The 23,818-nt window shown below is 45.8% G+C and overlaps 1 protein-coding gene across 1 annotated transcript in view; it reads right to left on the bottom strand.

The window, feature by feature from the left end:
• Positions 1–23,818, bottom strand: part of LOC139573668 (neural-cadherin-like) — a 108,468-nt gene that overhangs the window by 16,684 nt on the left and 67,966 nt on the right. The window contains exons 8-17 of the mRNA XM_071397396.1: positions 23,647–23,818; positions 22,764–22,932; positions 22,374–22,544; positions 21,123–21,295; positions 16,955–17,122; positions 9,721–9,970; positions 8,725–8,852; positions 8,385–8,571; positions 7,498–7,641; positions 1,741–2,024 (exon numbers count right to left, since the gene is read on the bottom strand). The exon at positions 23,647–23,818 is cut by the window's right edge and continues 1 nt beyond it. Of these exons, the coding sequence (XP_071253497.1) occupies positions 1,741–2,024; positions 7,498–7,641; positions 8,385–8,571; positions 8,725–8,852; positions 9,721–9,970; positions 16,955–17,122; positions 21,123–21,295; positions 22,374–22,544; positions 22,764–22,932; positions 23,647–23,818 (1,846 nt within the window). The remainder of the gene's footprint in view (positions 1–1,740; positions 2,025–7,497; positions 7,642–8,384; positions 8,572–8,724; positions 8,853–9,720; positions 9,971–16,954; positions 17,123–21,122; positions 21,296–22,373; positions 22,545–22,763; positions 22,933–23,646) is intronic.

Raw genomic sequence — 23,818 nt, 5'->3', positions numbered from 1 at the left:
AAACAGGAAACCCCCCAAAACCTAGTATTAGACAATAGGGCCGGATAGAATTGGCTGTGAATTTTTCTTTTCAATTAAATAAAATATGTATATATCATTTGATTGAACCATTTCTGTTGATTTACGGATATTCTGCCTCTTCAGATTCCATCTGGCCCCAAAAATAGGACATGAAAAGAGAATTGATTGCAGTAGCCAATATACAGTCTGTTGCCTTGCAACAAAAATAAGACAATTTTCCTTGTTTTCCTCTATAGATAATTAACCTGCCTTCATGTTATCTCTGTGTGAAGGACAAGCTCAGACACTTCCCCCCACATCTATCACCAGAACGCACAATGCAATTAAAAGTTAATAGATGCCAGCAAAAGAAGAAATACACTTTCTTTATTTCTCTCTTCCCCTCTCACCGGAGGGTTTGTTTACAAAAGCCTTTGAAGTTTACATTTTTTTCTCTCCATTTCCTGACAATGCAATGAGAAGACAATATCGAGACACGGTGCGGCGTACGACAGCCAAGGCCAGGTAAATACTCATTTCAAATTGGATTTCCAATCTTTTTTCTTTCGGCAGGATTGTATTCATATACAGAGCGAAGGAACTTCGGGGAAGGGATGGCTGCCTGCCACACACTGGAAACTATTAAGTGCATTAGAGGGGAACCGAGTGCACATCAAATCAATTCCACCTCCAGGAAAGCAGCCCTGGGTTGAATACTGTGACACATGCCTCTCTCTCTAGGATTACTTCCATGCCCTCATGAATCGTACTCCTTTTTAATCTGATTTACCTTGGCGACATGCACATACAGTATTATTGGGAATAACTGGGAATAGGTGTGACGAAACTAGGCTGGGTACACAATGAAAGCCTAAGAAAAAGCAGGAGGCTCCACAACTATTTATCGTTGGTAAACTGTGGGTGCTCATGAGTAGTATTAGGTATCAACACTTTAGGATAGGAGTATAACATCGGAGCCTATTTGATTTCACACAATGTCCACATGTGCGATGAGTTACTGTATATATCATGTTACTTGAGAGGTGAAACCAAAGCCACATTTCCATAAATGGGTGGACAATGTCACTGCATTCACTTCCATTCTATTAAAAAAATGTATACTCCATGTATAGAACAGAACTTCCTCACAGCAAGTTTAGCTTTATCAAAAAAGGCTTTCAAATATCAGTTGTCATACCCTGCTTATGTCGTTGTTACAAAGGGGCTATGTATGAATGACCTCTGACCTCCAGCTAAAGACAGGAGGCTCTGTAAGTTAATGAAACAACCTAATGGTGTAATGCACTGTTTATGTGGCTGTTATAAGAGGTAAACCAGTACGTAGGGCCTAGAGCAGGGATCATCAACTAGATTCAGTCGCGGGACGATTTTCTTCTTGAGTGGATGGTCGGGGGCCGGGTACATAATTACAAATCATTTTTAGACCGAAAATTGAGAGAAGAAGCCCAAACAGATACACTTTTTGACTAAAACATAATAGTTTCAAACCTTGCTTACATTTGTATACGGGTGTCTCTCTAGTATGTGTCGGAATACTTGGGAACAGAGTTCCAAAATTAAAATCACTTGGAGCTGATTTCCTGGTGTTGAAAATAAAATTTTAAAAGAATTGTTTTGCTCAGAAAACTTGGGGAACCAAATAAAACCACCTGCGGACCAAATTCGGCCCATGAGCCGCCAGTTGGGGAACCATGGGCTATAGTATGTATGACATCTGACCTCCAGCACGAAGACGGGCAGCTCGGTCAGCTCCTCTGTGACAGCGGCGTGGTACTCTGTCTGGCCGAAGACGGGCGCCTCGTCGTTGCGGTTCACCACCTGGACCACCACTAGGCTCTCGTTCTCCCATTTCCCGTCGGAGGCCACCAGTCTCAGCTCGTAGCGCTGCTCCATCTCGTAGTCTAAATGCTGGGCCACAAAGATGGTGCCCACCTCTGGCTCCACGTCAAAGGTGCCCATGGTGTTGCCAGAGGTGATCTGGTAGCGGAGCTTGGCGTTGGCACCTGGACAAGGAGATATGGCTGTTTCAAGGTTGCTTTGATTGGTTAGACAAGGTAGAACTAGTCGTCCATGTTAGAGGAGGAGAAATTAGGACATAGTTACAGACCGTATGACTGTGGTATGTGTGTGCTCACTCACACACAAGCCTACAGGCTGACAATCTGCACACGCACAAACACGTGCCGCACAAAAACAAAAAAACGACCTCACACTTCCAACAGCCCTCAACACAAAAGAACAACCCCCACAATACCCTCTCTGAGTCACACAGTGCCATCCGGCTATCAAATATTTCAGAGGAAAACATCCGTTTCTCTCACAGTGGGCCTCATTAGACAGAATACAGAAGGCAGTGAGGGCTGGTCTCATCCACCCCCACCTCATCTTTGTCTCAGGCACCACCCGTTCTCCTCCCTCCCTGGCCCTTCATGTCCTCAGTGTGTTCAGTTAAAAATACACACGTGCACACAACAAATGTACATAGAGTACCAGTCAAAAGTTTGGACACACCTACTCATTCAAGGGTTTTTCTTTATTTTTACTATTTTCTACATTGTAGAATAATAGTGAATACATCAAAACTATGAAATAACAAATATGGAATCATGTAGTAACCAAAAAAGTGTTAAACAAATCAAAATATATTTTAGATTTTAGGCTCTTCTTGAACAGCTTTGCACAGTCTTGGTATTCTCTCAACAAGCTTCACCTGGAATGCTTTTTCTCCTTGAAGGAGTTCCCACATATGCTGAGCACTTGTTGGCTGTTTTTCCTTCACTCTGCGGTCCAACTCATCCCAAACCATCTCAATTGGGTTGAGGTCATGTGATTGCGGAGGCCAGGTCATCTGATGCAGCACTCCATCACTCTCCTTCTTGGTCAAATAGCCCTTACACAGCCTGGAGGTGTGTTGTGTCATTGACCTGCTAAAAAACAACAGGCAAAGGGTGGCTGCTTTGAAGAATCTCAAATCTCAAATATATTTGCTTAACACTTTTTTGGTTACTACACAATTCCATATGTGTTATTATCATAGTTTTGATGTCTTCACTATTATTCTATTACGCAGAAAATAGTAAAAATAAAGAAAAATCCTTGAATGAGTAGGTGTGTCCAAACTTTTGACTGGTACAGCACATATTTGTGAATACTCTCACACATGCATGCACACATCTTTCTAATTTCCTCTCTTCTTTTATCTCATTTATCCCTCTTATCCTCCCCTGTTATCTTATCTCCTCTCCTCTTCACTCTCTCATTCCTCCTCTCTAACCTCATCCACTCTACCACTGTCAACCCTAATCAGATACCCCATCAAAGCGGAGAGGAGAGGGCTAGGTCGGGATGGCGTTCCCGGTCTGGGAAATGGGAATAATGGGACGGGATCAAAGGAGTCTGAATCCTGACTGCTGGTGTCTGTCATGTTAGAGTGCTGGGTGCTCCATCTCGGAGCTCCACAGTGGGACCTTCATACTAGTCCTTATAAAGCTATGTAAGAGCTGAATAGGGATGTGGTTGGGGTTCTACAGTAGTGAGTCTGATGAGTAGAGATGTATGAAAAGGACTGTCAAGAACACAGATGTGCACAAGGCTGGATGACTTACATTAAACATGACACATTCCATTCCATAAACAATCTCAATTTCATATTGTACTAGTTCCTGCACCAGCTTCCCACCCCCACGCTCAGACATATGCGCATAAACACAAACACACACTGTTTCTCTCTCTCTCTCTCTCTCTCTCTCTCTCTCTCTCTCTCTCTCTCTCTCTCTCTCTCTCTCTCTCTCTCTCTCTCTCTCTCTCTCTCTCTTTCTCTCTTTCTCTCTCTCACAGACACACACATACCCACACTCCCTGTCTGCCTGCGTCTTGGTCAGGCCCTGTTTACCAGCACAGAGGAGATTTTAGGAGACAAATACCATCTGTGTGAGACATGTTGGGCCTTCATTACGACATGTCATGCTCCTATCGGGAGTGTGTGTGGAGGGGGCTTAAGTGCGCTGGCCGTCAAAGCTTCTGAGCACGATCTGCCGTGACACTCGCCAAGAGGGTGTGTGTGTGTGTGTTGAGTGAGCGAGTAAGTGTGTGAGTGTGTGTTGGGTGGCGGGGAGTAGCTCCTGTACTTTTGCCTCCGGCCGCCTCCCTAATGATCGGTCTGGCCATATGGTTAACCCCCCTCCCTTAAGTAAGACTGGTGAGGGGGCCAACTGTGCACATCAGGGGGGTGGAGGGGGGCTCAAGGGTTAAGTGGTTTTATCCTAAGCAAAGCAGGAGCTCCACTGAAGGCCCCAAAATTCTGATTAAGGTCACCAGCATATCCCTCCCCACACCATGTATTGGACCCCATCCACTACCCTAATCTGTTTACCATTAAGCTAGACAACCTATATCTGTTTACCATTAAGCTAGACAACCTATATCTGTTTACCATTAAGCTAGACAACCTATTTCTGTTTACCATTAAGCTAGACAACCTATATCTGTTTACCATTAAGCTAGACAACCTATATCTGTTTACCATTAAGCTAGACAACCTATATCTGTTTACCATTAAGCTAGACAACCTATATCTGTTTACCATTAAGCTAGACAACCTATATCTGTTTACCATTAAGCTAGACAACCTATATCTGTTTACCATTAAGCTAGACAACCTATATCTGTTTACTGACAAACCTTCAGCTCAACTCAACTCCAATGTCAACATCAGCAAAAAAAACTTGATCTTGTTAAAGCCCATCCAAAAGTTCTTCATTCGGCACATTTCCCACTTGGGGATAGAAACCCGATCCTAAAAGGATGTCTGTCTGCAACAAAAGACGCTGAAACTAATCAGCTTTGGGGGGAGCGTTTAACAGGGGCCCCTCTATTCCCCATGGATCTGTTCACTAATTATTCAATTCCCCAAGTTCCACTGGGAGTGTAATGGGAAAATATTGGGATTTCATGGAAAAAGGCCCTTGAAGTGCTTTGAAATGAAATACACAGGGGATTGGAATTAGGAGCGTGTATATGGGCGTCAGACTCAAAAGTAAGGATATTCTCATATGAAACAGATCTCTCCATGTGTTTGTCTACTTGACTATCTCTGTTGTGGAGTAGCATCCACCGTATGGTGGAACAGTGGTGGCTGGCAGAGAGGTCGCAGAGAAACCAATGGAAGTACCTCAGCTGAAGATTGTAATGGGAGAGTTATGAGACGTGAATTGCCTTGTCACACCACTAGCACGATAAAGGTGTCTTGTTGTATTGATATTTTGTGTGTGTGTGTGTCATCATTGTAATGCTCAATGGTTTGTGGATGTTGACAGATGGTGAGAGACTCTGAGAGCAGGGGACCATATATAAACTGGAGGTCACTAATCCTATTATAGAAGCACACACACACGCACACCTGGACCAACGACAGTGTGTGTGTGTTGTTGTGTGAGGGTGTGATGATGTGATGAGAGGGTGGATGGACATCAGGGCAGGCAGGCAGGCAAGCTTCACTGGTCAATGAACACTGAGGTGATTTCACCTGAACTGTTTCACTAAGCTGTGTGTGTATGTATCACAGGGCTGTGGAGTGTGACAGTCAACCACTGATCTATAGGAACACTGTCACCTCCAGCACGAACATGGGACACTGAACTGACTTACTCAACACTATGACTAACCCCGGAAAATGGGACAGCAGCACAAGAAAAGAAAGCAGAGGGGAGGAAAAGGATAGACAGAATAATGAGGTAGAGATAGAGAGAGAAAGAGAGCGAGAGAGAGAGAGAGAGAGAGAGAGAGAGAGAGAGAGAGAGAGAGAGAGAGAGAGAGAGAGAGAGAGAGAGAGAGAGAGAGAGAGAGAGAGAGAGAAGGCAGAGGAAAGACCAGAGATGAGCCAGGAGAGCTGAAAGAGAGGGAGGGAAAGGAGAGACAAATTTAGCAGATCTGAAATATGAGAAATGAGACGAGAGGATCTGAGATGAGACACCACGAGACGAGAGACTAGACAACACATGCAGACATCAACCCTACTTACACCACCACAAGCATAGCCAGGATTGGCTGAGCTCAAACCTCCCCTCAAGACCTGCCTGCTCAGCAAGGCTAGCGCTTAGCCAGGGATCGTGTCATGTTTTACAGCTAATCTCCCTGCTAATACAGATCATCTCCCTGCTTGGACACCTGCATGGGGGGCCAGGGGAAGACAAAATGGCCACCACTGCAGTTTATTCCACTCACTCCTGTCTCTCCGTTGAGAGAGACGTTTTCCCTAATTACCAGATGGACACATTGTTGAGACGGCGAATTGGGGTAAAGTCTACAGAGCGGTGGCGGGATAAGCCGGAGCATTTGGGAGGGAATTATAGTTGTTGTTTGCGGTTAGTTTGCTATCTTAGCACTTCTTAATTCTGCTTCAGTGTCTTTTTGGGCTGTATGCTTTTACAAATCCGCCAAGGGATCAGGCTAGGGGTGTCTGAAGAGGGATAAAGAGCAGAGCCAAGACAGTTGCTAATTCAACTGAACATTGGAAAGGAAAAAGAAAAACAAACCCTAAATTCTCGTCTTAGTCATTTGCTAACTCCTTAAATGTAATGTAGCAGCCCATTAAATCAGATGTGATTTCAACACCTGTGTTGGCATCATGGAAGGTGACATTTCCACCAAAACAATGATCGGCATCTACTCCCACAAAGGATTTACCGTTGTCATTAAGACAGCACACTGTTTTTCTTATTTATTAATTTTCAGAGGAGAGACGAGGGACAAATAAAAACAAAGAGACAAACATCAAATGACTACCTCGGGGGGCCGCATCCATACCTCCCAAATTCACCACAGAGATTTGCTAACAAGCTCTGACAAATGAGAGGAATAGAGAGAGAGTGACAGAGTGGGAGTCAGAGACGGAGAGAGAAAGACAGAGTATTCTTTACATAAATATACCTCCTATACTTTTCTTAATCTCTGTGGAGCCTGTCAAAGCATCAACAGAACATTCAACTTGATATTGACAAGAATTCATAAGCACAGAGGGAAGTGACAGGGGGAGAGTGAGTGATTCCATTACAGTCGAGAGGCAGAGTTGAACAGTCAAGTAGGAAAAGCGACACCAGGATAAACACACACTGTACCACTAGAGCCCAAGTCCTCTATGACTATCAGGCACTTCAACAAAGACATTATGACTACTGGACTCAGTGGACTGACATTGTGCTTACATTCAATTCTCAATTGTTATGTTCGGGTGTCTTCAGACTTGTATCTGCCAAGGCCTTTGTAAAGATGAAAGATAATCTTCCATGGAAGTAAACACTAGAATGATAAACAGTGCTGTTCAAATATTGTTATAACTACCTCCCAGGAAACTAGCACCAATAACTTTACTTATTAACTTATCATTGTGAGCGCTATTTTTTTCAACAACAAAAAAGTCTAAACCCAGGTTGACTGATTGACCCCTCCCCACCCTGAGACCAACCCAATGTGCCTCACCTTCATCTTCATCATTGGCCGTCACGGTGATGAGGACGAAGCCCACCTCCTTGTCTTCCTCCACGCTCACCTCATACACCGATTGGGCGAAAGCCGGAGCGTTGTCGTTGACGTCCGTCACAAGGATCCGTACGTAGGCCGTGTCTGTGTGAACCAATGAGAGGGATCTTTACTCAGGACTAACAACCAATCCAGATTGAAGCATGGACCTAGAGAGCAACACTAATGTATAGTACTCTGACATTAAATTACATTGGCTTGGTCTATGTGGACCAAAGACATTAAAAAGAGAGTACATTACTCTAAGTATTACACCTGGCAAGAGAAAACAGAAGCATTAACCATCTAACCTCACAGAACACAGCAGTGTAATACCAACAGGGGCAAAAGGGAGAATAATGTGCATTAGCTAGTCATTGCCGTATGAACTCTAGCGGAACCTTGATGGCTTGAACAAACAGTGTGTTGGTGGGATGATTGTAGCATCCCTGTTCTTTTGCTGTACCTCTGTGTGCGGGTCATTGTTGACCCAAAACCCAGATTAGCCATTAGCTCGTTCCATTAGCGCATCGCTAACGACGTCTTAATGAATGAAGTTCATGCTCTAATAACAGGGATAGAGCCAGCTGGTGTGTGTGTATGTCTGTGTGTGTTTGTTTTGTGTTTCTGTGTGTGTTCCTGTTACTGCCTGGTTAGAAAACGACTGATGTGTTATTGACTGGTTAGGTAATGGGGGGGGTTGATGGAGGATAGGGTTGGTAAGGGGACAGAGCTACCTATTATGAGAGAGTATGATACTCAGTGATTCCCTGTCTGGACAGGTGTGCCCGTGTGTGGACTGCAAACATGTGTGAATGCATAGGAGTGTAGGTATGTGAGATACCCACCAGTGTTGGGCTGGCCCTGCTGTCCAGGCCTGGCTGACTCGGAGCTGTCCTGAGACTGGACCTCTATGAGGTAGGAACCTTTCTGCTCACGGTCAAACGAGGCGCGGGTGTGTACGACCCCAGTGTAGGAGTTAATACTGAAGTACTGAGAGTCTCCACTCTCATCCTTCAAGATCACATAGTTTATCTGTAGACAAAGATCGAAACATTAATGCAATATCAGGACAAAATGACATACAATATTGTGTATCTGTTGAATTATTCTCATTTAAAATCATAAGAAAATCAAGTGATTATGGGAAATGTAGTCATTCGCAATAGAGTCCGCAGGGGTCCTCACCATTCCATGGAGGCCTGAGTCGAGGTCCGTAGCAGAAACCTGGGCCACCGATGTTCCGATCTCTGCCCCCTCTGGAACGGTAGCCTCGTAGGTGGAGGACAGGAAGAAGGGGACGTTGTCGTTTACATCTGGAGATAGGAGAGACAGGCCAGAGGTCAGGCTTAGGGAGGTGATAAAGGCCTTCTATTAAGAGCATGCTAACAGAGGTCCTACCACACCTATTGTTTTGTCCTCAACAATGCTAATGCTAAGTAGACAAACCCAACTCTTAGGTCACTGACTCTCCAGGTTTTAAGACTACTCTCTAGGTATCCATAAGATGAGGATAATTTGATTTCCCTAAACGCTCCAAAAAGACAATTATTGACAAAGTCAGACAAGAATACCCTCTTATCTTTACGCTATTAGAACTAGATATTTGTGTTCCCGCCTCCTTCACTGGCGCATGTGGTATGAGTCATCGCTAAACAAGCAGTCATTTTAGCCGCTAGTGTTCTCTGTCGCTGGCTGACTACACCTTCCTCCAACAGGCTTCTAGGGACTACATCTTCCCTGTCATTACCTTTCAATCTCCTCTCTTCCTCCTCTCAGCCTCCCTCCTTCATTAACTGAGCTGGAGCTTCAAGTATTTATGTTGTGTTGGAAAGCTCTTCACTGTTCCCTACTGCTCAAGCCTGCCTGCTGTCCTCTCTCTCTCTTTTCCTCATAAAAACTCAGTTCCTTCCAGCACTGTCATGACCAAAGATGAGTATGGCCAAGGTACTGTACATATAATATATGCCATTTAGCAGACACTTTTATCCAAAGCAACTTAGAGTCGTGAGTACATACATTGAACCCACAACCCTGGCAGTGCAAATGCCATGCTCTACCAACTGAGCTACAGAGGACCACAGTTGTTACCATAAGTTGCATGCCTCATAGTCTTACAAGAGTAAATGTATCCAGCGTTTCACAACAGTATACACACTGTTAAAATCTTCAAATGCCTCCTACCTGTAACATTGACGTAGACGGTAGTAAAAGAGGCCAGTGGAACAGCAGCTACATTCTGCACTCTGACCCTTAGTGTGAAGAAGCGCGTGGTCTCATAGTCCAGAGGTTCAGCCACCAGTATGGATGCAGAGCCATCAGCCCTGTTGGGTTTGATGTAGTAGCGGACAGGCATGTTGGTCTCCGGCACCTGACCCTCCTCAAGGTTATAGGTCACTCTAGGGTCACCCAGTGGTGAGGTGGCCTTGATAGTCTGGAGGAGAGGAAGCAGAATATGACATCATTAGTGATAGGATAGGGAGGTGGATATATATGCAAGTGTATATGAATGTCTGAACAGAGTGAATGTGTGTGTGTGTGTGTGTGTGTGTGTGTGTGTGTGTGTGTGTGTGTGTGTGTGTGTGTGTGTGTGTGTGTGTGTGTGTGTGTGTGTGTGTGTGTGTGTGTGTGTGTGTTTATATGAATGTCTGAACAGAGTGAGTGTGTGTGTGTGTGTTTATATGAATGTCTGAACAGAGTGAGTGTGTTCTTTTGTCTGTGCAGGTTCATTTGAGTACCAGTGTGTGTTCCTGAGGTACAACACAGAAAACTTTCAGAAACCTGCTTGGGCATGCTGTAATGTCCCATAGATTTTTTATTTTTTATTTTTTATCTTAGAGGGAATTACTGAAAAATAACCAATGACTAACAAACAGAGCAGGCTTTGGCCAAAGCTCCCTAAAGATAATTTGCATTATTAGTGAGCGGGCACAAACGTCTCCCTACTGCTGACTCCACATCAGGAATACATTGGAGACACTCCAAGTCTAATCCATCAAAGTTCCTACTGAACTGATGTGAACTCTTTATGGAGACACTTTCCACTGGAAACACCAGACGATCTGCTTCTAAATGAAGGCTGTAGGGTTTTCACAACGCTCCCACTCTCTCTTTTCCAGGAACCGTGGCAGAGAAAACCAACGTGACAGGAAATGATACGGGGAAGTATATCGCTGCCGCGCATACCTGGGTACAGAGGGAGCCCATCAATGGGATTTCACAGACATGGTGTCACGCTTATTGATGTCCCCCCCTCCTTTCCTGTTTATACCAGTATGGAGGTTAGGTGTGAGAATGTTTTCTTTCCCTCTCTGTATGAAACATATGGGGTGGTTGCATGGACGTCATCCTACACTCACAGGGACAACAGGCAGGATTCTCATTGTTCTGAGGACTCCATTATGGGTCACAGCTGCACGCTGTCTGGCACCAAATCCTTTGTTACTTCAAGGGTTCCGCCAAACAAAATCCATAAATGGGAGCATTTATTACATAGATGATAGTATGTTTAAGTGTGTTCAATAATTCATAGTTCTAGCTCTTGTCCAAACATGTCAACATAATGGTCCAAACTATCTACGGACGTGTTTGGACTGCACTTTTCTAATGGCTTGCCTTGAGTATGAATGTGTGAGGAGAGAGGCAAGGCAACCTCTTTAACCAAGGGCAAGGATACTAGTGAACCCTGAGAAATGTTGAAGAGCAGTGTTATTCGGAATCAACTGTGTGTGCCTGACTGTGAATGTGTGTGCAGGTGAATGTGTGTGTTGGTGTGTTCCTGTGCAGTACCCTACAGCAAAATGGTCTGACCTATAAAAGCAGGAAGCACGTGGAGCTTTTAAGACCCATGTTCTCTTCACCACTTGTCCTGCCACAATGCTGTGTATGTGACTGTATGTGTGTGTGCTCTGTGTATGTAACTGTTTGTGTGGCCGTGCGGTGTGTGTGCATACAGACTAGAGCTTTTAAGGCCCACGTTGTCCTTTCCCTGCCACACAGCCACAGAGTCACAACCTTGACAGGGAAGGATTACATTAACCATGGCCGAATGAACCTCACTTCACCACTCATTCTGCTTCGATCCAGCTGAGGCCCTACACACACACACACACACACACACACACACACACACACACACACACACACACACACACACACACACACACACACACACACACACACACACACACACACACACACACACACACACACACACACACACACACACACACTAACTCCTAAACTTCACCATATCTACACTGGAGAACAGTATTCTGACATGGCTGTCTACATTTGCAAATCGTCCATTTCGGAAGCATAAGAACGAGAGATTACAGCAGAGAGAGCTATAATGGAATGGTAGCCTTTGACTCCATGTCTGGCAAACAAAGGCATTCAATCTTCTCATTGACTGACTGGGGTGTAACCAGGCACTGTTCTTGGACTCCAACCAATAATGGAAAATTGGAAAATCTAAATGGCACCGGATAGATTTTAACTTTTCAAGTGATTATCTGGACATGCTAGACTGCACTGTGAGCCAGTCTGGTTGAAAACTAACAGCACAACAAAAACAAAATAATATTTAATTATCTGTCGAGAAACACCAAAACCCATTGTTACCCATTATGAAATTGCAATTACATAAGAGGAAAAGCATTGGAAGGGAGAACATTGAAAGTAGAATTGTTGTACTGTATGTCCATGACTCACTATGCTTTGGTAGAGCTAAAGAGAAAGAAAGAGAGAGTCAGGGAGAACACCTGAAGATAACGCAACAGCGAAAAGCTCTCAGACTTTCCTTTCCGACTCAGTGGAGGAGGGCGCTCTCTCTATCCCTCCAGTAGCGAGCTAGTGCGTTAGCGAGACCTCTAGATGTACAGAGGTGCCCCTGTGGACCCCCAACTTCCCACCCACCTCAGCTTCTCACAAAAAATAATTCACTTTTTTGCTTCAAAAGCCTTGTTGTGTTGAAATATTCATGCCAGCATGAGTTTCGCTTCAATAATTAATTTTGATTATCTGCTGAGAAAATACAAAAACTTGTCCAACCTCTTGTATTCCACCTTATTACGCACCGGGCCTCCCCTCCCTGGTTTACGGGGGCGAGCCCTGGAACAGGAGCATGATGGGAATGATACCCCATTATCTCGCCGGCGTGCTAAAGAACAAGGCCCCTTAATTACTTCCTCAAGGTTGCAATTACCGCGTTTGGAAATTCGCTAATTATCGTTCCTTGAGATAATTCCACAATGAGAGGCTTGATATTTACATTTTTAATTAGGGAGATGGAGAGATAGATGGATGGATGGAGGAGGGAGGCGAGAGGGAAAGAGAGAAAAAAGAGATAGTAGGGTAGATGAATAGAGGCACTCGGTAACACAACAAGGCAGCTCAGGGATGCTAATGAATGCATTATACTGTTTAACAAGCCTAATTTGTATTTAGAGTTCTAAGGATGAATTACTGTGAAGGCTCCCAAAGCACAGAACAGATTTTAACAGTCAGTTGCTGCAGTTACTCCACACCAGGGAGTAAATACTGTACTTAGAGTGGAGAGAGAGAGAGGAAAAAGACTCTGTGTAATTGTTGTGAAGTGCTTTGTTGTTCAAGTTATATTAGTACAGAGAGACATTGTAGAGTGTGAGAGGGAGAGAAAGAGAGAGGGAGAGTGTAGATAAGGACAGTTTGTAAATGAATAGAGAGAGAGCAGAAGAAAAAAAGAGAGAAAGTGAACAAGTTCTCTGGCTAATAACGATTCTCCACTAACGGTTGGAAGTGTTGAAAGTTTTCTCCATTAAAAGGCCACTACCATGGTCACTCCTGGCAGCCGTTATCTTGTAAGCTTTTATAGAAGGTAATATTATTTGTCTAGCCAATCAGAGGCTGCCGTCAACCACCATTAGTAAACCTATTGAGCCCACCACACTACCGAGACTATAGTGGACCATTACACCAACTTATGGAGCTTCCTGAAAGAGTTTGGATGAGGGAGGGGGAGAGAGACAGAGGAGAGAAGAGAGGAAATATATAAAGAAAGAAGCAGAGAGAAATCGATGAAGAAAAGGGCTGAGAGCAGAAGAGCACTACCCTTTCATACAGGGCTCGGTGATCTCTAGGGAAAGTGGTGTGTGTTCTTCTTTTAGCGAAGACATACGAGACCACATGCAGAGCCCCATTGGGACTGGCCTTTGGCACATGCACAGTCACTGCACAAGTCACAGAGGAGACAGTAATAGTTTACCTTTATGGGGTCAATGTGGCCATGAATAAAGTTGTCATGAATGGTACCAACTAGGCCATAATGCATCCATGAACAACATTATAAAGGGCTCATAAGCTTGACCATAAGATGTCAACATGCATCCAACAGTTACTGGAATCATCTTCCATATTTTCATGTTCATAAGAAAGTGCTCAAGACCATCTGAATTCAATAAGTCAACAATTCACAAGAAACTCAATTTCTCGCATTTCAGTTCAGAGGTGCCTAGCATGTCCTCTCAATGGCACGATGCAAAAAGCCTAAAGCCGAGGCGGCACGGACTTAGCTCTAATGAGAAATCATCTCATTACACATCAATGGTGTCCGGGGGGCTAAGCAGATCAGAGACGTAGCCTAGCTTAGCCTAGCCTAGCGTAGCTCCACTGCTGTCAAGCTAAATGGCTGGCCTTGAGCATGTTTTGGTGTAGAGAAAGGGTTGTGTTCGTGTTCACTCGTCAACCTTTCACCTGCTTCATATTCCCTGTGTATTGCAGTGGGTGACTTCTAGTATGTATGTATGTTTAGCACATCAAAGAATTGTGTCAGATCTATCTTTGACAGGCGGCACCCCCCAATGAATAAGCCCAGGGTATGTAAACAACAAGGCACTCTCCTCTTGCTCCATCACTCCACTTCAAAAAGAGATGGACCCAAAACAACCCCCACACATCCTCAATAACAAAAAAGAGGCCTGAGGAGGAAAGTGCGTTGACAGCGCTGATGAGACAAAAGCACCCATCCTACTGGCTCTCCACAGGAGAAGGGCCTCATTGATATGGAGATTTCTCCCCGCATCCGTGTCTCTCATCCCTGGCAACAATGTAATTAACAGATCATATTAGCCCTGCTAAATTTAAAACAACAATCTACATAGCCGCAATAATGCCACCTCGGTGGCGGAACGAACCAACGAAGAGGAGAGGAAGGGGGTGGAGGTGGGGGAAAAAATAGTTTTGGCCATCGACCAACCGGTTCCAGAGAGGGGTTCAAGAGAGACATGGAGAGACAGAGAGAGAAAGAGAGGGAGAGAAAGAGAGAGAGAGAGAGAGAGATAAGGAGAGAAAGACTGAGAGGGAGACCTGAAGGTCATCTGGCTATCGATCAACAGGTTCCATAGAGAGAAACTGTGAAAGAGAGAGAATGAGAGAATGTGACACAGCCTTTAATCTTTTCCAATTCCACGGAACAACCACTTTGAGGGAGACATCTGTGTTAAAATATGTAAAGAGCCTCTAGTGGATTAGAGTGGCATTAATTTACTACTATCTATCTCTCTCTCTCTCTCTCTCTCTCTTTCCCTCGCATTTCTCTCCCCCCCCCCCCTCTCTCTCTCTCTCTATCTCTCTCTCTCCCTTTCTCTCTCTCCCTCGTTCGCTCTCTCTCCCTCGCTCTCTCTCTCTCCCTCGCTCTCTCTCTCTCTCTCTCTCTCTCGTTCTCTCCCTCTCCCTCTCTCTCTCTCCCTCTCTCTTTCTCCCAGTGAAGCTGTGGGGACGCGAGCTGAGCTGTCAGGAGATGAATACAGTAATTAAGCGTCTCCCTCTGGTGCGCGGTCCGAGGCAATAAGAGACCATTGTAGAGTCTTAACAGGGTGTATAATTTTATCATCTTTCCTTTCCTCGCTCCCTTTGTCTCCCGTGTCGACGCTGACACAGATACCGGGTGGCTCGTTGCGTTTCTGCCATCTCCTGCCATAGAGGGATCAATTCTAATTCGGTGTTGTCAAAAAAAGAGGCCCGGGAGCATATTTAAAACCAGGTTATCAAAAACGACAAGTGAAGCAAAGCGAGTGAATGAACATGATTTTGGCGAAAGTAGCGTCAATACGTCCCCCGCCCTCTCCTTTTCAAAAACGGACTCACTACTATTAAAGAAAACACTATCAGGGGAAATCTTCTAACATTACATGTAACATTTGTAGCATACTTTTGAATCGTGTGCAAAATGAAGACGGGCATGGATGGCAGCAAGGGTAAGATGGAAGAGGAGAAGCACTGGGAGGGAGGCGGCGGGGGTAAGATGGAGAAGCACTGGGAGGGAGGCGGCGGGGGTAAGATGGAGAAGCACTGGGAGGGAGGCGGCGGGGGTAAGAGGAGAAGCACTGGGAGGGAGGCGGCGGGGGTAAGATGGAGAAGCACTGGGAGGGAGGCGGCGGGGGTAAGAGGAGAAGCACTGGGAGGGAGGCGGCGGGGGTAAGATGGAGAAGCACTGGGAGGCGGCGGGGGTAAGAGGAGAAGCACTGGGAGGGAGGCGGCGGGGGTAAGAGGAGAAGCACTGGGAGGGAGGCGGCGGGGGTAAGAGGAGAAGCACTGGGAGGGAGGCGGCGGGGGTAAGATGGAGAAGCACTGGGAGGGAGGCGGCGGGGGTAAGATGGAGAAGCACTGGGAGGGAGGCGGCGGGGGTAAGAGGAGAAGCACTGGGAGGGAGGAGGCGGGGGTAAGAGGAGAAGAACTGGGAGGGAGGCGGCGGGGGTAAGAGGAGAAGGACTGGGAGGGAGGAGGCGGGGGTAAGAGGAGAAGCACTGGGAGGGAGGCGGCGGGGGTAAGATGGAGAAGCACTGGGAGGGAGGCGGCGGGGGTAAGAGGAGAAGCACTGGGAGGGAGGCGGCGGGGGTAAGATGGAGAAGCACTGGGAGGGAGGCGGCGGGGGTAAAGTGTGATGTTTCAGTTTCGTCAGGTGAACTGTACCAGGGTTGTGTACTCGCCTCGGCAGAAATGTTTCGAAGTACCCTGCTAAACATGCTGATGGTTGGGGAAAGTGAAGTGCGTTTTCTACTACCGCTCCTCAAGGCTCTCTTTCCTGATGAATAGGCGGGACGCACGGATGGGAATAGCCTCAGAAGAACCACTTTCCCCTCCGACAGGGAGTAAGGTCCTAGAGATGTTGATGCCAGTCTGTCTGGAGGCACTAATAGTAACCTAGTCCCCACTATATTGGCAAGCTGCTGCTGGGGAACTCCTTTTGGGGGGTCTCTATTATCTTGGTCAGTTGGAAAGAGATTAGGCTATCATTTTGGAGCATTCCCCCAAGTTGCAGTTGGTAGAGCATTGAACCATCTCTACCACAACCACTACTACCAGAAACCTATGTATGGTTGTGGTTGACGTTATATCATCTCTCCTGGTTAAGGAACAGGTCACTATGAGGTCCACTCACCACTATCTTGGCGTCGCGAACTGTGTTCTCGGGCACGGTGACCCAGTACTCTAGCTGTTCCCACTGGGGCGGCTGGTTGTGCACGTTGGTGATGATGACGGTCAGCTCCACAGAGCTGCTCCTGTTGCCCCCGTCTGTGGCCACGATCTGCTGGCTGATCCTCGACGTCTGACCACAAATAGAAGAGAGGAAGGAGGGGTGACACGGAGGTTAGACATGGAAAGCATATGGAGCTGAACAAAACCCATGGTTGACCCCCCCTCTTGGAAGGTCTTTATCTCTGTCTACATCAGTTTGTTCCAATCCACTAAGTAACAGATCAGATGCATCATATTTACAACCTTATCCACTTAGTCCGTGTCATGACCTTCCAGTGACCTTCTCCTCTAAACCACAACCTTCCTACTGTCTACAGAAGACTGCTCTGATGTCGTTCATCCTTACATCACGCGAGAGATACAGAAAGAGAGACAGAACGAGAAACAGAGAGAGGGAGAGAGACAGGGAGGTAGAGAGAGAGAGAGAGAAAGAGAGCAATGAGAGAGGAGACATTCCAACTGACATGACGGTATTCAGATAAATGATTCTCTGCAAGGGGAGTGTGAAAGCTTTGTTAAACAGATCCTTGCTAAGGAGAAGAGTGCGATGAGAGAAAGGGCTGACATTTAAAGTGGAGGAATATTCAACATTATTTATATGGGACATTCACTGGGAGACTTCACAAGTCCGTTGTGTGACAGGGTGAAGATGGGGTCACTCGCTCCACATCTTGATTTGACTTTGGGAGGTGGTTGGACTTGGAGAACAAAGAGATGGGGCTTTTCTATGACACACACATGCACACATGCAAATACACACACAAATCCAGGCACATTATAAATATATACATAACATGCAGACATCCAGACATGCACACAGTCAGGGAGAAATAGGGGCAGAAGAGGGTGGGGAATGAAGAGAGTAGGGAAAAGGAGACAGAGAGGGAATGAGAGAGCCGGTTGTGGTTGTCTCTGTCCTGACAGGGTGGATAACTCTACCTGACGTGTGCTAGGTCTCTGCTGAGCAATGTTCTCTGACACACACACTCACTCAAACAGTGAGAGTGCGGGGGGCCACCGCAAATCAGACACAAGGACGGGAGTAAGGAAGAAGGAAACCAACAGGTCCATCACGATAACCCCCCAACCCCGCCCCCAAACCTCAGCGGTCCTGTCAAACCTCAGCGGTCCTGTCAAACCTAAGCGGTCCTGTCAAACCTCAGCGGTCCTGTCAAACCTCATCTGTGTCAACTCAAGATGGAGACCAGACTTAAGAGCTAAAAGGTGTCGGATGTGAATCAGGCATGAATATTTTACTAGTTGGTACGGGTCACCTAGAACCTAACCTCAAGCCTCCCACCTTCCCCCCTCTTTCTTACCCTCTCCCCCCTCTCCCTTTCTCCTTCTCAGCTGTGGCAGAATGGGGGAGGGAGAGAGAGAGAGAGAAAGAAAGAAAGAAAAAAAGAAAGAAAGAAAGAAAGAAAGAAAGAAAGAAAGAAAGAAAGAAAGAAAGAAAGAAAGAAAGAAAGAAAGAAAGAAAGAAAGAGAGTGAGTGAGAGAGATTCTAACAATGTAAGATCTACAATGGCAACATAGCTCTACCCGACATATATCACAGTTGATATCAATCTTATGGCCAAATTCACCAGAGATACTATTGATTCAGTACATACAGTTGAAGTCGGAAGTTTACATACACTTAGGTTGGAGGTCATTAAAACTCGCTTTTCAACCACTCCACAAATTTCTTGTTAACAAACTATAGTTTTGGCAAGTTGGTTAGGACATCTATTTTGTGCATGACACAAGTAATTTCCCCAACAATTGTTTACAGACAGATTATTTCATTTATAATTCCCTGTATCACAATTCCAGTGGGTCAGAAGTTTACATACACTAAGTTGACTGTGCCTTTAAACAGCTTGAAAAATTCCAGAAAATGATGTCATGGCTTTAGAAGCTTCTGATAGGCTAATTGACATCATTTAAGTCAATTGGAGGTGTACCTGTGGATGAATTTCAAGGCCTACCTTCAAACTCAGTGCCTCTTTGCTTGACATCATGGGAAGATCAGCCAAAATCAGCCAAGACCTCAGAAAAAAAATTGTGGAGCATTTTTGGGAGCATTTTCCAAATGCCTGAAGGTACCACGTTCATCCGTACAAACAATAGTACGCAAGTATAAACACCATGGGACCACGCAGCCGTCATACCGCTCAGGAAGGAGACGTGTTCTGTCTTCTAGAGATTAATGTACTTTGGTACGAAAGTGCAAATCAATCCCAGAACAACAGCAAAGGACTTTGTGAAGATGCTGGAGGAAACAGGTACAAAAGTATCCATATCCACAGTAAAACGAGTCCTATATCGACATAACCTGAAAGGCCACTCAGCAAGGAAGAAGCCACTGCTCCAAAACCGTCATAAAAAAGCCAGACTACAGTTTGCAACTGCACATGGGGACAAAGATCGTACTTTTTGGAGAAATGTCCTCTGGTCTGATAAAACAAAAATAGAACTGTTTGGTCATAATGACCATCGTTATGTTTGGAGGAAAAAGGGGGATGCTTGCAAGCCGAAGAACACCCTCCCAACTGTGAAGCATGGGGTGGCAGCATCATGTTGTGGGGGTGCTTTGCTGCAGGAGGGACTGGTGCACTTCACAAAATAGATGGCATCATGAGGTAGGAAAATTATGTGGATATATTGAAGCAACATCTCAAGACATCAGTCAGGAAGTTAAAGCTTGGTCGCAAATGAGTCTTCCAAATGGACAATGACCCCAAGCATACTTCCAAAGTTGTGGCAAAAATGGCTTAAGGACAACAAAGTCAAGGTACTGGAGTGGCCATCACAAAGCCCTGACCTCAATCCTATAGAACATTTGTGGGCAGAACTGAAAAAGCGTGTGCGAGCAAGGCCTACAAACCTGACTCAGTTACACCAGATCTGTCAGGAGGAATAGGCCAAAATTAATCAAACTTATTGTGGGACGCTTGTGGAAGGCTACCTGAAACGTTTGACCCAAGTTAAACAATTTAAAGGCAATGCTACCAAATACTAATTGAGTGTATGTAAACTTCTGACCCACTGGGAATGTGATGAAAGAAATAAAAGCTGAAATAAATCATTCTCTCTACTATTATTCTGACATTTCACACTCTTAAAATAAAGTGGTGATAATAACTGGTCTAAGACAGGGAATTTCTACTAGGATTAAATGTCAGAAATTGTGAAAAACTGAGTTTAAATGTATTTGGCTAAGGTGTATGTAAACCTCCGACTTCAACTGTAAAATCTTACAGAGGATATTCACTTTTAAACAATGGCATCCATTGAACAGTTGTAGACCTACATACAGTATGATAAGCTGTGAATACTGACAAACAATTAAGCTAGCAAATTATAATGACTAACCACACCAAAAACAAGAATACATGAAGAGAATACAGCGAGAGAGACCAGGAAACAGAAGACGTAGAGAATGAAGGAAAACCAGAAAACAAGAGAGCGATGAGGAAGACAGCGAAACAATAGAAAGAGAGCTCAGCGCCGACAAACCCTACAAATATAACGTTACTGCACGGTGTCTGCCTGGAGGGAGACAGCCAAATGTCGCAAATAAACGTGCACGAACGCACCCACGCATCCACACAGACACACGTAAATATATTTATGCATGTGTGAATACAATGCTTCCTCAGGCTTTGGGTAAGATACATAGTGCTATATATACACACATAGAGAGACAGGGGCATTGTTGTTATTCCAGACCTTGCCATGTTTAATATGCATCCACAGAGGGAGGTAGGAAGAGTGTGCAGCAGTCTCAGTGGATGATATCAGGCCAGTGGGAAGGATCGGTGTGCAGTGTACACACATACACTGGGAGGGAGCACAGGGTGGTGCTGTACACACACACACACACACACACACTGGGAGGGAGGGAGCGAAGGGGGGTGCTGTACACACACACACACACACACACAGGGGAGTGCAGGAGGCTGTAAAAACACATGTACTGGACCAGCGGGTAGAGGATTCCCCTGCAGTGCATAGAGAAGAGGTACTGGGGGAGAAGGTAGGAGAAGACACACACACACGCACACCAAACACACACAAACACACACCTGTGAGATGGGGTGGTTGACGTACACCCAGCCTGTGCTGGGGTTGATGTGCAGGTAGGCCGGCTGCTGACGGGACAGAGAGTAGGCGATAGCTGCGTTACTCCCCTGGTCATCATCGTGTGCCGCTGCTCGCAGGAAGCTAGTCCCCACCGGCGTGTCCTCGCGCAGGAAGTCTGCCACATGAAGGGTTAACACATCAACATTGCCGCCGACAACAAACATCAACAAGAGCAATAACAACAGCAGCGGTGGTGGCAATTTCCTGCTGAAATCACGCATTTCAGTCACAGAGACCAGAAATAAATGCGTGTGTCCTAGAAACATTTCAGTCTCCCTGTTAAATAGTTAATAAGCCACTCCAACATTCTTGTTCTAATGTGATAAAAGGGATTCTGACATGGGGCTTATCAACACACATATTTGCACACATGGTAAACAAACACGGACTCCGGAGAGCAGGGAGGCGTAAACGTTTTCATCAGTCTTAAAAGCTTTCCAGGATTACCTGTGATTTAATATATACATCAGCATATGGTTTATTGGGACTTCAGGGGGGCTGCTAAGTCTTACCTTTCACAATATTGCTTTACCTTGAAAACTGTTAAGACATAACACAGAAGCTACAAACCAGTGTCATTGGACTGGGATAAGAGGACATTGGGTCCTTGAGCTGTTGGACATTGCTGAGCAAGCACAGTTTTGACTTGACCTTTGACCTTAAACTACACTTGGCACAACAAGGTGATGGAGGGAACTCTCACATGAACGGACAAATCCCTGGTACCCTGGCCTTAAATATGATTTTATGGGGGACGGGTTGAACTAATTTCCTCTGTTGCGCTTTAGAATGGAATAACATTTTAATTCCTGGTGGAATATCAGGCAAAGGGCTTAGTAAGCACTTGTTGGAGAGGTGTGGAGGAGGGGAGAGGGACGCTTGGATAAGGGGACAGTCCCTTTGTGTCTATGGCAGGGCAACCCTTAGCGAGAACACTGGTTCCCCTAAGCACCACTCAACACTAAACAACCATATTTGGTATTGGGGGATTAAAAGACAGCAGCCAAAATAATACCTTTATAATACCTTGATAAGATTACTTAATGTATTGGACAAGGCAAGACCAACAGGCACATTTGATCATGAAATTGTCTGAACCAAACAGGAGAAGGACAAAGGTGAAATGATGAGCGTGACGGAGATGACCCAAGGTGTGACGGAGGTGACGGAGGAGTGACAGAGGTGACCCTTACACTGGTAGCGGCTGTTCTCAAACTTGGGGTCGTTGTCGTTCTGGTCGGCGATGAGGATGGTGATCTGGCAGATGCCGATGAGGGGCTCCTGGGCCAGGTCTGTCGCCGTGACAGACAGGGCGTACTCTCTCTGGCGCTCGCGGTCGAAACTCACTGTGGTGCTGATCACACCTGGAGACACACACACACACACACACACACACACACACACACACACACACACACACACACACACACACACACACACACACACACACACACACACACACACACACACACAATGTATTTTACTGAATGTTACTGATGTCCTCTAGATACGTACAGTCAGCCATTCCACAGCAATGAATTAGAGATGTTCTGATACAGTTTGACTGTAGTCTGTACTCTAACCTGTGTCAGGGTTGATGACGAAGCCGGATGATGTCCCGTCTCGGTGCATGATCCTGTATTTGACCTCTCCGTTGACCCCCATGTCTGCGTCGAGGGCGTGAATGCGCAGGACAAATGTCCCAGGGGGCTGGTTCTCCAGGACACCGGTGTTGACGCTGTAGTTATGGCACTGAGGGGGCAGAGTTCACACAGCACTTATGGCATTGATGCTGCATTTGTCAGTTGTAAAAGTAAGTCCCAATTAAAAATGACCAGTAGCCAATGGGACACACTGGTCAACCAGCACAGATGGACTGTGATTACCCCAGCCAGCATTCAACATCCATCACAATAAGACTAGTTAACACGCATGACGTGGGGTGCAAGGAGTTGCCAAATCTAACGGGTTGCCAGATTTTGCACACTTAGCACTCCTCCTCCCGTGTAGGAACCCACTGACCCTGTGGGCAAGTCCCTGCTGAAATATTCATCTTTGGGGCCGAGCTGTGCTGAGCTGATCTGAGCTATGCTAAGAGGGCATTCTGGTCTGACCCTGGAGTGTTCAGGACTGCAGTAGAGTGGAGTTCTGCCGCCGAGGAGAACACCAGCTGTCTTTACTTTGAACTGGCAACTTGGCATGTTCCTCTCTCTCTTTCTGTCATCTCTCTCATCCCTAGTGCTGTGGACCTCTGCCTCTCCTCCCTCAGTCACTATGTTACTCTCTCTCTCTCTTTCTTTCTCTCTCTCTCTCTCCTTATCGCTATCAGTCTTTCTCGCTCTTTGCCCCTCTCTCTCTTGTTTTCATCTCCACTGCAACTTTATATGCCTCATCGCTCATCTATTTTTCGACAGCACACAGGCTTCACACACACCCATAATGTGTCCAATGCCCCCCTTCCCTCACCTCTTCAAAGACAGGCTTGTTGTTGTTGATGTCGTTGATGCCCACTATGACCTGGGCGGAGTTACTGAGGGGATAGGGTCCGTCTGCCGCGTTGTCATCAGTGGCGGTAATGTTGAGGATGTACTGGGGGCCACGCAGGATAGGAGGGGGGCTCCGCCGCAGTTTGATGATG

This window comes from Salvelinus alpinus, chromosome 4 (genome assembly GCF_045679555.1).
Source record: "Salvelinus alpinus chromosome 4, SLU_Salpinus.1, whole genome shotgun sequence".
NCBI classification, from domain to species: domain Eukaryota; kingdom Metazoa; phylum Chordata; class Actinopteri; order Salmoniformes; family Salmonidae; genus Salvelinus; species Salvelinus alpinus.
This window is presented reverse-complemented; position numbering and strand designations above follow the sequence as displayed.